The following is a 17623-nucleotide window of genomic DNA, read 5'->3' as shown; positions in this document are numbered from 1 at the left end:
AGGGTTTCCCCCAGGTTGGACAAGTCTCAACCTCAAAAATTAATGTAAAGATAAGAAGTCCCAAACTACATCTCATTCTCGCCATACATTCACATATGAATGGAAAACCAAACAACTATATATGAATAATATATAGACAATATTCAAGGAAGGAAAAAGAGTGAAAGAGATTTAACTAAGAGGCAGAGTATGATTCAATTATGAAAAGAAATATCATCTCATCTTTTCATTCTCCCGGTGCATTTGAGTATAGCCTCTTGACTCTAAAATAGAGAGTGAAAGCTATCTCCTTTGGCCATGGCAAGAGGAAGAAGAGAGGAATGAAAATATGAAAGAAATGAGAGGGATGATGATTTAATCATAAAATGAAAGACCATCTCATCTTTTCATGCTCTCGGTGTACTTGAGCATAACCTCTTGTCCCTAAGACAGGGATTGAGGGCGATCTCCTTTGGCCATGAAGAGAGGAAGAAGAGAGACGAAGATGAAGAAAGAAAGAGGTGAGATATTGATTACATACCTCTAGTGAGAATAGCTTAGAGAAAATGAACAATCATGCTTGAAATAATATTGAGCTCACATTGAATTAACCTCCACGATGATGAAGATGAGTCTTTCAAGAGATCCTTAGTGCTCCCTTGAAGAGTTGTAGCTTGCTCCAAGTTTGAGAAAAATGAAAAGAGGAAGAGGCAGAGAGAGAGCTCAAGAGAAACTCTAAGTCTTCAAGTGAGAATACACTAGAGTTTCTCCCAATGGCCAACTCTTGCCCAAAAGGGAGGATTGTGGGGGTATCTATAGAGAGTTTTGGAGCCAAAACTCAAAATTTGAATTTTTTTGAATTTCTCAACATTTTCATCCGAATTTCAAAGAATTTTGAATTATTTTCAATTTTTTTAGAAAAATAAGTTTTGACCAAGTGGGATTGGCCACAGCCCTGCAAATACCTCCTTGGGGTATGGGCAGAGCTATGCCCACCCAAAATTTTCAAAAAACCGACCCCCAAGGGTCGGTTTTGCAAAGAAAAATTGGGGGGGGGGGGGAGGGGGGTGGGGCTGCATCATTGTAGGCCCCTGCCCGGGCGGCAGAGGCGCAACAGCACCAGGCGTTGTGGTGCATCGCATTACGCGATCGCGTTACCACGATCGTGTGACGCGCGGTCGCGCGACTGCACGTCGCTCGATACCCTTTTTTTTTAAAAAAGAAAAACTTCTGAAATAATATGAAATGGAATAAAAAACGATAAAATGAGCATAAAATCTTCTTTTTAAAAAATATGTAGAAAATTGATTTTTTTTTGTTATAAAGGAGTGGTCGGCTTCGTTTTGAGTTTCAAAAACGTATTTTGGTTTGAAGTGTAAAACATGGGTGACATTTATGCATGCGCGCGCAACGCTCACAACACCAGACTTTGTTGTTTTGAACTTGAATTTGGATTTTGAGATTCAAATGATCGATTTGGATCTAAAATTGAGTTTTGGATCTAATTTGGATCTGAAAGTTGGATCTTGGATTTGAATCTTGCGTCTAAATTTGGGTTTCATGCTTGGGTAAAATAACAGTCTTTTAGAAAAATTTGGGCTAATTACAGATGCCTCTCTTTGTTACTAAGCCGGTGTTTTCTGTTCTTAGTGACAAAGATAAGCACTACAAATTTTTCAAACAAAACATGTTGGGAGAGATGTTTCATGCTTAACCCCTTACCTGAGTGGGTTGTTTGAGCTTATGTTGAAGCTTTAACCCCTTACCTACATGGGTTTGCCAATATTGAATTCAGGCTTAACCCCCCTGAAATGGGTTGCCTTGGCTTGCATTGCAGGTTTGACTCCTTACTTGCGTGGACCCTGACGACGATCACAATGGTCTCAAATAATTTCATCTCCATCTAACTGCTAAATCAAACAACGGTATTGTTCTAAGTTTGTCAATGCACCATCAGTGTTTTTGAATAGACTAGCTTGGGGTCCTGCGTGCTTGAGGAACCACAATTGCAAAGCATATGTGCATCCTTCTATGAAGTCAGTATCTCCAATGGTGAAGCGGGTGAGTCCTCGATAAAGAAAAGCCAAGGCTATCATTGCTACTGACAAGTGTTGGGTACCACTATGCCCCCATGTCCAAAAATGTTGGGCAATATGAACATCTAGAAGGTCACTTCCATCAGTGAAAATGGTCACTCCTACTGTGCAAAGCATCATACAATGTTTGATTCTTCTTATGGCTTTTTGAAGAAAAGTAAAATGTTCAACATAGGTTCCAAATTCTTCATATAACTTTTTCAGATTGATGCTTTGGTCCTCGTGGTTTTCTACTAGAGGCCAAGTTTTTCATCCAGTAAAATGGGCAATAAGATCATTTGCATTAACTTTAGTGTGGTTCATGAGTAATTGTTTCTCTAATGGTTCATTTGGCTTACAAGTCGGGGTGGGGAGGTCTAGTATTTCGGCAAATTCATCTAATAATATTGGCATTTCTCTTTATTGAAACTAAAAGGAGGAGGTCCCTGGGTTCCATCCATCGGCAATTGCATGCACCAAATTTCCATCTATTGTTTGTATTCCTCTGACTACCACTGTCTCTAGCCCACATTCTTCAAAGTATGAAGGAAACATTCGAGAGAATGTGGGATGCCACGACCGATACCATTCGGGAGCCAAAAGTTTACACTCAAGAGATATGTAGGTGGACCGTTCAGGACCTTCCCCAAAGAGGATGTGATCATAAGGGAAGGTGACACTACGTTGAAAAGAATACATCTTGAATGATGACTCTAAAAGACAAAGATTGAATTAGTGAAAAGATTGACTAGATTGACCAAGACAACATGAAGTAGAGGTATGAAATGAGGTTGTAAATCGTCACATAAGGTTTTATGCACATCACAATCTACCATGAAATAATTTTTTTTGTAGAAAATTGGGTATAGGAACCTAATTGAGACAATTTTGTGTCACGATAATCTAATGTCAAGTTATGCTTATATACCTTAGCCAAATGCCTTAGTACGAGCATAGATTCTTTCTTAGGCAACTAAGGGTAGGGTTCAACAACTTCTTCTTGATCACTCATCGATATACCATAAATTACCACTCATGGTACTAATGAGGGGGCTTTCCCTCCCAAAGTGTGGTCTAGTTGTAAAGCTTAGTCATTTGCTACCGCCAAAGACCAAGCCAGACAACATGATGATCGGGACAAATAGCTATGAGAAATTTTGAAGTATGAAAGATCATGTAAAATGAGTTGTCTCTAATGAAATGTTGCCTAAGATGATGATTAAAATAAATAAAAGAGTAAACATTGTTTTCAAACAACTCTTAAATTGATGAGGGTTGTATTTAATACTAGATATAAGTGAACATGATTGATCCTCCTCAATTAGTCTTATGTGCAAGATAGCAAACACAATCACTAAGCAGTGCAATGAAATGCCAATGGGTTCAAGGCCAAAATAGGGGACATGCTTTATCATTGGTAACATATGAGATGTTCGAGTTAGTTAAAATGCATCAATTATAAGGCTATGGGTCCCATCACGGTCGCCATCTGTTCACATCCCCAAAATTTTTCGTATTTGGTTTTGGAGTGCTCCAGAAAAATGAGGTTTTGTTTTAAAATAAGAAAGAAAGGGACTTGCCCGTCTGTATGAGGATCGAATAAACATAGCCCTTAGATTAATTACTCCTAGTAAAGGCACCTGGAGCCGCCAGTTCTAGAGATTAAACATTAGATTACATGGTTGCAGCAACTCAAAATAATCGTTGTGAAGAATCCAAGATGAGGCAAAACTGATGCTCCATCCCTTGGATGGAGAATTTTTTCCTTCTTTTTCTCTCTTGTCTCTAGAAAAAAAAAAAAAACAAAATTGGAATTAATCTAACAATGCTTTCGTAATTGGTCAAGGTAGAAGACTTAGTGCAAGATGATTAGCCAACCAAATCTGTAGCAATATCGTGATCTTGGTATGAGTCTGTTGTCATCTTCACCATTTTAGAGATTTCAAGTCAATCCATTTTTCTCTGTTGGTATATCTCTCACTTTAACCATTTGATGTCCACTATCATTTTAAATCTGATATTTACATTAATGCTGACCAGGGTATCTTTATCAAATAGATCTTCGTTTTTTGGATTTTGAATTTTAATCAATTTTGATTTGATTTTGAGCAATAAGTTTGGATTTGGATCTCAAGAAACACGTTGTTGGATTTCAGAAATCCGATCATGGATCTCAAATTAGGGATCTTGTATGTTAGATATCAAGTATTGGATTTCAGATCTTAGACTTTAAACATGGGATCATGGATTTTTAGATGTTGAACCTTATATTATTGATTTAGATTATAGAACTAGCATCCTAGGTCTTAGATCTTAAATTTCAGATTTTAGATACTAGCTTTTGGTTCTCAAGAATTAGATTATGGATTTTGTATGTCAGATTTTGCATCTCAAATCTTAGACTATGGATTTTGAACGATGATTTCAAATCTTGGATTTTCGATCCTAAATTTCCATAACATGATATGATCTTTATGACATCTTTATTTCAAATTTAGAACAAGAATCCCTCATATCCTGATCTCAATTCTTGGATTTAGGTTTAGATCTACCTTGTCCATGTTCTATACCCCAGTGCTGGCAGTGACTAGACTTCAGGTCTACATGACCTAGTTTTGCATGCATCATTTTAGATCTAGGATCATCGATTTGCATTGATCTCTGATGATCCAGACATGAATAAACTTCATTATAGTTTCTTATTCGTCATCAGCCTCTTTCTGAAATCTACTTAGATTTTTAGAACATGCATGATTTCAAATTCATGGAATGTATGCTTTCATAGCTTTTGGACAACATTTAAAGTTGAAAAATAAAACATTTTAGTCTAGTCCTTGGTTTGATTACCCCTGGTAAAAGTGCTAAGAACAGTCGAACCTCATACCAACATGTTAGGTCCCATCTTAGGAACCCCGGACAAAGAATGGAGGCAAGTATAGACAATGATATCTCATTTGTTACAGATTGCGTGTAAAATTTTGTGATAAAAATTTTACATGTAAACAATGTAGAATCAGATGTATGAGAATATGATGGGGTAGAATGTCCAACCTTGAGGGGTCATAATTTTATAGTGGTGAGAAGTGTGCTTGACCAATGAGGTGAAGAGGTGTAGAGTTGGCCCATTCATAAAGAGGTCCGAACCTAAGCAACCAGAACAAGAGGTTTAGGGGTAGGCCAATGAGAATTTTGGAGTTTTTCTTTTATTTGCTTTAGTAAAATTTTGTAAGAATGACTGCTAGAAAGGTGGATTGACAAACCGTTTCGAGGAAATGTGGCCAGTCTGATGTTGTGCCATGTCTGGGGTCAAGGGTGGCTGCTTCTAGGCGTGCACTGGGTTCTAGAAGCCATGACATAGATGCAAGTGATTTGCTCGTTTAGGCAAAATACTTTTCCAAAATCTTTAATATTTTCTAAGTTTTATACTATGGGCTTTTATGAAGCCATCATTTCTTATGGTTTAATGACAATTTCACTTCTTTGGAGATCTACCAAGGCAAAACTAGAAATTTGGATAGGTACCTACTAGATTTCAGAAGTAAAACATTAATGGGGAGATCATGAAGAGATTGCTGCATTTGGAAATGTCTCAGTAATGCGACATTGATGATTATGGGCTCATTCTGAGCAGAAAGTACTTACAGACTTGATTAAAATTGTTCAAATAAAAGTTTAAAAGTACTGAAGAACTTGTGGTTTTGATGGAAAGATATGGGTAAAACTAGCAATTAGGCCGAGAACACTCTAGTTTTCAAGAGAGGAATATGAAAGTGGCATGTAGGGATAAGCATCATTCATGAAGAAGCCCAGACAAATTGCCTGGTGATGACTGTTGTCCAACTGGACGAAGATTAAATTTAGTAAGGTCCAAGGCCTCATGGTGATCCTATAGGTTAGGAAATTTGCCAAGGAAGAAAGGGAAATTTTGACTGAACGCATGCAGGATTATGATAGAGGGGTACTAGGGTGACACATATGGAATAGGTGCACCAGAAGAAAAGGCCTAAATAGGTGGCGAAGCCTCAAAACTTGCCTAGAGAAGAATGATCACTTTAATGCTCACAAGTAGCAATGTTGTAGTTCAAGACCTCGGCCAAGGGCCATATTGAGAATTACTCAAAATGCACCACAAGCCTTAGGAGAGTCTATCTGAGGGGGTGTGATGGGACTAGGCATGCTCAATGAAGAGGCTCCCACCATTGGCTAGGCTGTGAATCTTGCTTACTAAAGTCGAATAACTCCTTAATAGCAAAAAGTATGTCATTGTACAGTATGGGTATAGACGGGCAAAATTTGTAATTATTTACTACAGTTTTGAGATGGCTGCATAAAGGGTAAGGGTGTGGCTAGGTCTAACAAGCAAAGCCTAGACTATGGTTAATGACATAAATGTAGATTCTAAGAGTGTCTAAAAGTAAAGTTGGAAAACATGTTGGAAACCATTTTGGTGTCTTCACAGCTTCTCTTCATATGCACCCAGGGCTGGGCATCGAGCAATGCCAGGCATGGAAGTTTACGTGGCGAGCAGAGATTCACCAGGTATAGCCTGGCCTGCCAAGTAAACGTGCTAGGTCCGGATGCCACCCGAGATTCGCCAGGTATAGCCCAGCCTGGCAAGTTAATGTGCTAGGTCCAGGTGCCACCCGAGATTCGCCAGGTATAGCCCGGCGTGGCAAGAAATATTTTTCTTTTCTTATATTTTTTTTATTGAGAATGTTCACTTGTTTGCGATGCCATACCCCATTTTACTAGTGTCTTGTGGATGGCTTTCCTAAGATATTTTCAATACAAGACTAAACAAAACTACATTTTGTACAAGGCACAAGCCATAAGGTGCCTAGGGAGAAGTGATAAAGAAAAACATAGAAGAATCAAAGTCCCCTACTCTTTTTTGAGAAGGGTGAAAGAATGTACTATAAAAAGGCACTTCCCTTAACTTTTCCTACGTGCTCTTCTAAACTGCAACAATTTAAGAAGCCCTTATCAAGACATGTACCAGGCAATATTTTGGGCTAAGTGTTTGATAAGCATTGGGCTAAACCAACCCAATTAGTAACGAGCAGGGTAATGTGCCCAACCATGACTCAGCCATGCCCATCGGGCCTCTGAGAATCCAGCCCCGCCTGGTGCACAACCATGTGCACCCATGACGAAGTAGTGTGTAAAACCATATAAGCCAGGTGATTTTTAAAAAATGACAACCATAGCAGACCCTTAGGACAGCGTAGCTTAGTACATAAGAGTAGAAAAACAGTTCCAAAATACTAAATAAAACAAAACATGATGGTAGACCAAGCTCCTAATGACAATTTACATGTAGTATCTAACACCCTAGTAAATAAATGAGAACTTTGCAGATACCATGGATACGTGATAAAAGGGACGAAAAAAATAAAGAAAAGTAGATACAATGTTCCCAACTAGGATCATGGGTATTCAATCCATTGGCTGCAATGACACCCACATCCCAAAGTGATGCAATACTTCGTTAAGCAATATGGAAGATAGATCAATCTAATATCATATACTTTTAAGAATTTTCTAGTTTTCTACACAAATAAAGGTAGCAAACAAATAAAAAAACCAATATATATTATCAAAACAATGTATATGAATATATATGTTGAATAACTAAAATCACAGGAAATAACATATATAAAAAAATTACATTCTGAATTATTTTTGCTCTTAACAAATTAGAAACTTATAAATTAAGAATGTCATCAGTAGATTTTGGATAGCAACATCTAATCAATCAATTTTAGGTTTGGCCCCCAAGAAATACCGTTCAATTGTCAAACTTGCACAAGGTTGGCTGCCCCTTTACCCTCCTCGTCAAAACTAGACAAAAAAGAGTATAACTTTCACCTTGTTGGAATATTATGTAGAGTACCTGAAACTCGAACTTGACTTGTTTATAAATGAGCTGAGCATGAGCTGAGTTTTTCCGAGCGAGTTCGAGTCGAGCCCGAGTTGGCTTGGCTCTTGTACAGCCCTACTCGCAAGTCATGAGAAGAAGGGGCTGTCGTTAAATTGAGAATAGTCACATAGGACCAGAATTAATGGCTCCACGCTGTCGCCAACTTCCTCATTACGGGATAATTAATGTAATGCAGGTGTATGATTTGCATTGAACGCATGCCATATGAAGTTACCTTTATGTAATGGGATTGCTTTTAACCCATTTTAGTTGTAAAAGAATGTACCCAATAGTACCTTTTAAATCTCTCTGTTTCTCTCTCTCTCTCTCTCTCTCTCTGTCTCTCTCTCTGTGACTTCATTAATCAATGATATATTTGTTAAGATTAGAAAAAGCCTAGCATCGGGACGGGTGCCCAACCGGTACCCAATATGCAGCCTGACTCGGGCTCGCCGACCAGATCCCTCAAGAGCTCTTCGACTGCATCAATTTAGTGTCCTTGGATCTAGGAGCAAACAACCTCACATGTAAGATATCGCAAAACAAAATCGCAGCTCAAGCTTCTGGATAATCTTGTATATGTCCCGTAACCATATGTATGGTGAGATCCCCAGCAAGATATGTTCTGATTTCCAAAAGGTGCTAATGCCAGACTCCGAGTACACGCAGCACTATGGATTCCTCTGTTTTTAATTTCACCCAATGTTGTTAACGATGATTTGTCTTACCAATTGTTAAAATAATGCTTTCTTGCTATGTGGCTAAGACTCATATCTGCTAGTTGGCAATCCAAAAGTCTCGAAGTAGAACTATAATTTTCAGTGCAATCATCTTTCACTTCTTATTATTGCATATCTTCTTTGGTTTAGATGCAGGGGCATGATGCATTGTATACCTGTACTCTTGCTTGAGTGTTCTAATTACATAGATTGGTGCACCATATTGTGTTTTGTGGTGGTCTTGTTGCAGAAATTGTAGCCACCATTGGACTTTGAATGTGTGTCCATGTTTTGTGCATTTTATAATGCATTAAACGTCATACCTGCTGCCCCTAGTATGTTCAACCATGCTGTTCTTTGTTTATTTCTCTTCTTATTTTGTAACAACATTACAATATTTTGAACGATCCAACACTATTGTCATTTAGGCCAGCTAATAGTGAGGAATATAGCAATGTTTTCATATATTGCAAGAAAATTTAACAGGATTCTGATACCATCTCATGAATTTTGTAAATTTTGGTCTGTCTGTGCTCCTAGATTGGACATTGTCTCTCACTTTACAATGGTAAAGTCTGGGATGACGAACTGAACCTGCATTTTATTAGGGTGCACCAATATAATAGTCTACGTGAGTGACAATCATCCTTGTTTTATGTGTTGTGTATCTTTTATATAAGGACATGGTCGTCTTGCATTATTTTTCTTCATGTAGGGATTGCTTGTTCAATAATCTCAGAACAACAATGTGCTTAGTTTAGGTTTGCTGTCCTAAATCCCAACGCAGACACATTCTTATGTGGTCTTATGGTAGGACATGCTTATGAATAGTTACTCTTTGGGCTAGCTTCCTCTTTCAAGTGCTGCCATTGCTTCCTCTGTACTGGGGTCATGGGTTTCAGCGTTCTTGTACTCTGTCCCTCCTTCCCTCTACTTAGATAACGTTTACTACATTAGACACTTGTGATAGTTGTTGTGTATGAAGTAAAAAAAAATCGACAGCTCATATGAAACTTGAGATGAAGATTCATGTTTTACAATAATTTAACTCGATTGGAAAGTATTTGGTAAATAACCAATCATACATTCATGTTCCTGCTTGTAGTCAATTAAGAGACATGCACAGCTATGATTGCCACAAAGAGAGAGAGACATGAGGTTATCATAATTTATACCAACAATTTCATTTTTCTCCTTTTGTTTCTGCAATAAAATTAACAATGGAAATAACATCCTCCTGTTTTCAAGAACCTGGGAACAGATTGGATCATGTTTCTCATGCGCAGTTAGGGACTTTGTAAGGGCATAAACATGAACATTTTTAACACTTATAATTCCTACTTGTATATCATAAAAAGACTAAATCAAGATTGATTCTGATGGTTGGATTTATAAACTACTAGGATAATTTGGCGAAAGTTGCCAAGAGGCTTAACTTTAACCAGAGATAATCTGCCATTGTAGCAGTTGTTCCCTGTACCGTATAGGATTTCTCCAGAATTTGGACACCGTTTTCTCCATCTTCAGCCAGATTTTGCATGTAAATGGTTGCACTAGTTTTAAGGATAAATTAATTTTCTAATGCAGCTTGGGCTGCCTACCACTATAGAAACATTATGCGGTCAGGCTTATGGAATAGAGCAATATGAAGGACTTGGGATTTAGACTCAGAGAGCAGTAGTGACCTTGCTGATTGTGAGCAAGTATAATCTTCAGTGCCTAACCTCAAAAGGTTTTAAGCAATATAGTTGCATATGATAAGCCATTCACTTAAATAACAACTGGCCTCTTGTGGTTTTTTCTTTTTAGAAATGTTTGTGCTTTAAACATATGAATTGTCCTGACCTACTTTATGTGGATCTTGGAGAGAAATTCATTCCAGCTATTTCTTTCCTAAATGGTATACTAGAGCAAATTGGATACTCGTTGGATGCATTTTTTGCTCTCTTCTGTTGGACTTTTGTTGGATCAAGGTCTCAAAGCTCACAAAAACTGTTTTTCCATCCTCTTTAAAATGAGGTGACTATATGCAAGTATCAATTCTGTCTCAAATTAAAAGTTTTCTCAGCAGTTTCTTGGACATGCTTTCTATGCATGTCACACTTCTTGTGTATATATTTCTTAAGTTGTGAAACAATAACTAGCAAGAGCTTTGTCCACCTGTTGATTAAACTTTAGAGTTAAGTGTTTATGGCTGAATTCAAGATTTTAATGTGTCTTGTGTGGTAGGAGTCTGCCTAAAAAAGGTAGAAAAATAACATGCATTTATTTGAATACAGATATAAACTACACTTTATGTCACTTGCAAGTTCCGGTTATTACTAGACTACTTAATAGTGGATATTCTTGATATTCTCATGTCAATGATATTTTCACCTCATGGGTATGGGATACAGAAGAAGGTGATTATAATGGAGTGAAAATTTAGGTGAGAAGGTCTTGAATGGATCTTTTTGTTGGGAAGCCTAATAATATTGTTCTTTAATTACTTTTTTCTGACTAAGAGTGTAGGAGGCAAACAACTTAACTGGTAGCACAGCTTAGGGCCTAGGAGTTTGCTCTCTTGCACAAGTGTAAATCCTCAAATGTTCCCATAAGAATGAAGGAACAATTTTTTATTCTTCATTTGGAGACTAGGAGATGCACATAATTATCGTGTGAAAGTGATAAACTGTTATTTCTGAAACTTATTGTTCTATATTGCGTTTGGATCTTCATAAATCAACTGAAAAGTAAAAATCTACTTTGTGAACTTTTGTCTTGTTCAATGATGTGCAGTGACTTGTCAAGTAATAAGTTAAAAGGAGCTATCCCTGAGAGTTTAGGTTTTCAAACCTACAAGTTGTGTTAGTACCTAAGTTTTATTTATGGAGCAATTTTAGTTCTTGTACAAAACTAGTAATATAAATTTAGGCTAGTAGTATATCGCCACCTACAATGATTAGCTTTTTAGTTACTGAATTTAAATTGCTTTTTTGTTACTGAATGATTTCATATACGTGATGTCATATGAATATTGTTAGCCTTTTCTTCAGCAATAGTTGAATCATTTCATGTGTTTAGGTTGTTTGGATTTCATCAAACAGTAAGTTATGTCTTTCCATGTTGAGAATGAAGAATATCAAGGAAAATGAATCCTTTTCATCAAGTGAAAAGGAAGTCGAATTCAAGAGAACACTTACGAAAGAGGTTCAGTCAATGTTGAAGACTGAAAAAAATGAGATATTAAGGAGTTTTAAATAACCATGTTCAGTGGGTTTTATTGACATTTGATATGTAGTCCTTCAACAGACATTAGGATACTTATACTTGACAGCCCAATATATTAATATAGATTGGCATTGCACTCTCATATACTTAATTTTATACATGTGCCTCTACCAAATAATGCAAGTTGCATATGTGACATTTTATTAGAGTGCATTACTGTTGCTGCTAATTACTGTTCAACAAATGATAGAGGAGTAAGTTTACTGAGAAGGACCATAGAAAGAAAAAACAATATTTCATTTACATTGAGAGATGAACACTTTCATATTTGTCGAGATGGTATGAATGATATGGATGATACAATTTCAACAATTTGTGATAGTGTCAAATATGTAAGAGGATCACCAAAACAACTACATGCTTTCAAGCAATGTGTAAAGGCAATGAGTTTGGATGAGAAAAAAAGTTTAAACTATGATGTTCCTACTTGATGGGAACTCTAAATTTATAATATTGAGAGGTGCATTGTTATTCAAAGATGTCTTTCAATATTTGGTATCATCTGATCCTAATTATTAATGTTTGCCTTCTAAGGATGAGTGGTCTCATGCATCTGATTTATATTCGTTCTTGAAAGTATTTTACAATGCAACAAATCTATTCTCTACCACTAAGTAGGTAACATCTAATATTGTCTTTTGAAGAAGTTTTATCAATTTACCAACATTTGCATCGTGGAACATCAAATGAACATATAAGGGCATTGACATAAAAAATGCAAGAAAAATTGGATAAATACTTTAAGAGCTACAATATTCTCTTTGCAATTGCAGTTGTTTTGACTCCTAGGTTCAAGTTGTCATACTGGAAATATTTGCTTGATGATTTGGATAAACCAGATGCAATGGTAAAATACGAATTTATAGACCGCAGCCTTCATGAATTATATGCTAAGTACAAAAATATATATGATCATAGTGATACAAGCAATATGCAAAGGGAAAATGCATCCACTAGTACCATTATTGCAACGGAAGAGTATAGAAGTATGGATAGATATGGGGTCAATGCATACTTCAACTCTGTATTTTCTATAGTGGCTCATACAGATATAGAAAAATATTTGAATGACCCAATAGAAGAATTGCATCTACTGCAAACTTTAACATATTATCTTGGTGGAAGACAAATGAAAACAAATATAAAATTGTAGCAAAGATGGCTCAACATGCAATAATCATTCTTGTATCTACAGTTGCTTTAGAATCTGCATTCAGTATATCAGGAAGAATTTTCAATGATTATCGATGCTCAACTACTCCTAAAAATGTATGAAATATAAGATGCTCATAGTTCAATCTAATTTTTACATATAATGTGTTTTAATGTGTTACAGTTTTCATCATGCGGAGCAAAATTTGACGAGGAAAGTTAATCCAACGCATGACTGTCACGGTAATTTTTTTTCAATTTGTAGTGGTTAGTATTTATTTATGGATTTTATGAACTAACTATTGTAAATCTTTTGCAGTTAATATCTTTCGTGATGCAGAGTCACAGATAAGCTTATGATAGCATGGAATGTTGATGTAAAACTCTTAGAATGTGAACTTTGGATATTATACTTGTGGTTCAAAATGAAGGAAAGAATGTGGTTTGTACATCCAGCGATAACTCTATCTTTGAACTCTCATGCCTATTATAACTTTATCATCTTTTGCTTTTGGGCTTCATATTGTTGCATTGTTTTCTTTTGCTTCAGCTCCTCGTTGCACTTCTTCTGTATACCTCAATAACATAAAAGACGGAATTAGAAGTCATTTCTTCCATTAATGGCAGTCTTTGATTGTGTTCTCCTTCATGGCTTTGTTTATTTTATCATTTGTAACAAAGTGAATGATGTTTAAAGTGTGTGATCATGTTTAAGAAAATTGGTTGTAACTATGTGGTGATTAAGAATATTGATTCTAATTCTTCTTGTGTAGAGAAAAACTGCTTAATGTGAAATGGTGAGAGTTGAGAAACCAAGTAATGCTGTTGGAAAACCAGGCCAAGGGACGACGGGCCAAATCCTAACCCAACATAGTCTAGCCCGGCCCTATCCACCTTGGCCAGACCTATTTAGCTGTTAAAAAATGGGCCGGGCTGGGCCTCAGACATGGTTGACTAGGCCCGGTACCTAGCCTGGCCTGGCCCATTAATTGTCAGACCGGGTAGCAAGCCGAACCAGTCCAAATTTGGAATGTTAATGGCGGGTCGCGGCTTGCCAGATGCCCATGTCAAGTGACCTCTCCCTCCTCTATCATTGCATAAGAGAGCAAAACAGTGGAAACGAATGCGCTGGTGGTGATTTTTGTGCATGTTTCTCAGCCCTCTTTTTTATCATGGCACTTCAGCTGTCAGGGTTTCTTCTGATCTTCCTTCTTCGTATTCTTGCTCATATCTGCAGATCACCTGTGGCTGCACTCGATAGCATCTTTGTCTTCAATGGCTTCCAGCGGTCGAACTTGAGCTTATCAGACTCTGCAACCGTTAACGAGATGGGGGCCCTTTGCCTGACTAACGGTAGTCGTAGCATGATCACCTGTGGCTGCACTCGATAGCATCTTTGTCTTCAACGGCTTCCAGCGGTCAGACTTGAGCTTATCAACTTTACAATCGTTAACGAGACGAGGGCCCTTTTCCTGACTAACGATAGTCGTAGCATGAATTCAGCCATCAAAGGCCATGCATTCAATCGTTCCATTCTTCAATTAAAAAAACTCTCCCTTTGCTAGGACAACCCAATCGTTCAGTACTCATTTCGTGTTTGACATTGTATCGGAGTTCCAGGAGTTAGGTAGCCATGGCTTTGCGTTCGTCGTGGTGCCCTCCACCAACTTCTCTGATGCCGCTAGAGGCCGCTACCTCGACCTCTTCAACGAGTCGGACAACAGAAACCCCACCAATCGTATATTTGCAGTTGAATTCGACACCGCTCAACAAGCAATTTTGATGGATACAGATGCAAGCCATGTGGCCATCGACGTTAACCGTGTAATATCCAATGCCTCTGCACCTGCTGCTTACTATATAGAGTATGGCAAGATGGAAGGGTGGTTCTAGATAGCAAGATGACCATTCAGGCATGGATAGAATATGATGGACAGATGAAGCAGCTGAAGTCACCATAGCTCCATTGTCACACCCACTCCAGCCTAACCGCTCACTCATTTCATATCCCATTGATCTGTCCCCTATTCTGCTTGAACACATGTATGCTGGATTCTCTTCTGGTACAGACAGGCTGGTTAGCAAGCACTATATTTTGGGATGGAGCTTCAAGATGAGCGAACAACACCTGGACCTTTCACGCCTTCCCTCTATTAGTGATGAATCTCCTCTGTGGAAGTCTTCTAAGTTGTTCTTGAACGTACATTTCTGTAGCGTTGGTGGATCTATCATTTCTCATGATCACAGTTGGCATTTCTTATTTGGCCTATAGGAATCGAAAGCTGACATCCAAGAAGATAGAAGGATGGGAGATAGACTACCCACATAGGTTCTCATACAGGGAACTCTACAGGGCAACCAAGGGTTTCAAGGATGAATTGGGCAAAGGAGTTTCGACGGTGTCTACAAAGGTGTGATGCCAGGCACCGGATTGGAAGTTGCAGTCAAGAAAGTATCGCCTGAGTCAAAACAAGGAATGAGGGAGTTTGTTGCAGAGTGTCGAGCTTGGGGAGGATGAGACACATAAACTTGGTCCAATTGCATGGTTGGTGTAGATGAGGAGACGACCTGCTCTTGGTTTATGAATTCATGCCAAATGGGAGCCTAGACAGTTTGCTTTTTGATGTGAAAGCAGGAATCCTCAGTTGGGAACAGAGGTTCAATATTCTGAAGGAATTGCTTCCAGCCTGCTGTATCTTCATGAAGAATGGGAGCAAGTGGTTGTGCACAGGGATGTTAAAGCAAGTCATGTGTTGTTGGATGGTGATCTAAATGGCAGGTTGAGTGATTTTGGGCTTGTCAACTCTATGAGCATGGGACCAACCCAAAGACAACCCACATCATTGGGAGTTTCGGGTACATGGCGCTGGAGCTCTCCCACATCTACAAGTCCAGAGTTCGGATGTGTATTCTTATGGTGCCTTACTCCTAAAGGTGCCTGTGGAAGGAGGCCTTTTGAGCCCAGGAAGCCCTCTGAGGAATTATTCTGGTGGAGTTGTTGACTATTTGTGGCAGGGTGGACAAACACTGGACGCTATGGACAAGAAGCTTGAGAATTGCTATGTGGTGGAGGAAGGAGAGCTTGTGCTGAAGCTTGGCGTGCTCTGCTCACAGACTGCGCCTGAATGGCAATGCCTCGGTTCAAGAATATCTAAATTACAAGGATTCAGTACTTCAAGATGATATCGGCATGGACCAATTAATTTTGTAGTATCCTTCCTCAAATAAGGTATCAACAACTTCAGGACACTTAGGCTGATCATAACATATGGAGACAACTCCAGCATGTCTTTGCAGAAGCATCAGTTAAAAGTCGTAGTTCAGTAAAAGTTGTTAAGGTAGCAAAATATGATATTTTGCTTGTTTCTTCTTGACTAGTAATCAGCTACAAGATCTCTCACATCTGTTATTCTTGGGTCCGAGTCCGAGTCACCTTGCTTGCCGTTTCTATGCTCCAATCTGTATAGGCTTCGCCTACCATAATGTGTCTATGATTTGTACAATCAGTAGGAATAAAATATTCAAGGTTTCATAGTTGATTCTCTCTTTTTCTCTTACATTGTTTTGACTTTTTCTCAGCTCATTTTCAATGTTTGAATAATATTTGTGAAACAGTATTGTTATGAATATAAGTTCAAGTTTTCATTAACCATTGTCTTACTTCTACTCATTTTCATGTTAGTTTTCAAATTTATTGATACTTCCTATAATATTAGTTTTAACATGTGTTTTCGGCTAATGATTCCTAGAACAAAAATTTTCATGTTAACAAACGCAAGGACAACCAAATGCCAACTTTTTACAAAAGAAGATATGACAATAATGCTTATCTTCAATAGCACGTATCAAGTATCACTGAAAATTTATAACCATTTACTGGGCAGATGCTGCGCCATAGAAAACTCAGCAGAAAGTCATGACAGTGACTCCCGATTTAGTCGCAATATTTGCATATCTCATAAATGTGGAAGTAGATACCTGCTTTGGGAAAGACAATATCTCATTAAAAATCGTTTTGTGGTGATAGAAGATTGAAATTGCCACTAAAGTTTTTTTAATTACACAGAAGGCATGCCATGACCAAACTGCCATTAAAGACTTTCCATGCCACATATTTAGTTAAATTTATTGTGATTGTTTTTCAAAATGATGTCTATTTTCTGGTTCTTAGCTAAATTCATTTTTTCTAATTAAAAATGACTTTTCACATAAATTTCTTGTTTTTGTTTGCTTCTTTAATCGTGGATGACTTACCTTCAGGATGGTTAAGAAAGAAAAGTAAAAAAAAAAAACTAAGATATGTTTTTTGAAAATATACGGAGTGGTTTTCAGAGGAAAAAGTGGTGAGGCATTGAGAAAAAAATGACGGAAGAGAGCAGGGAGGCCTCTGGGTGAGGGGGAGGCTTGGCCTCTTAAAAGAGGAAAAGGGTGGTCCGTCATCTCTACCATCGTCTGCACTAGCTCACCAAAAGTTTTGTTAAAAAAAAAAATAACATGCCGTCATCCCC

At 37.8% G+C, this 17623-nt stretch overlaps 1 protein-coding gene across 1 annotated transcript; it reads left to right on the top strand.

The window, feature by feature from the left end:
• Positions 1 to 6550: 6550 nt before the first annotated feature.
• LOC116244930 (L-type lectin-domain containing receptor kinase IV.3) lies at positions 6551 to 16243 on the top strand (the record flags this gene model as incomplete). Its single annotated transcript, XM_031616724.1, has 7 exons — positions 6551 to 6593; positions 12737 to 12810; positions 14736 to 14998; positions 15388 to 15526; positions 15611 to 15660; positions 15751 to 16021; positions 16131 to 16243. Coding segments are annotated over exons 1-7 (953 nt in total), but the record flags the coding sequence as incomplete, so codon positions are not given.
• Between the last annotated feature and the right edge of the window lie 1380 nt (positions 16244 to 17623).

This window comes from Nymphaea colorata, unplaced genomic scaffold, assembly GCF_008831285.2.
Source record: "Nymphaea colorata isolate Beijing-Zhang1983 unplaced genomic scaffold, ASM883128v2 scaffold0390, whole genome shotgun sequence".
In the NCBI taxonomy this organism is placed as follows: domain Eukaryota; kingdom Viridiplantae; phylum Streptophyta; class Magnoliopsida; order Nymphaeales; family Nymphaeaceae; genus Nymphaea; species Nymphaea colorata.
The sequence above is the reverse complement of the archived record's forward strand: the minus strand, read 5'-3'. Positions and strand labels throughout refer to the sequence as shown.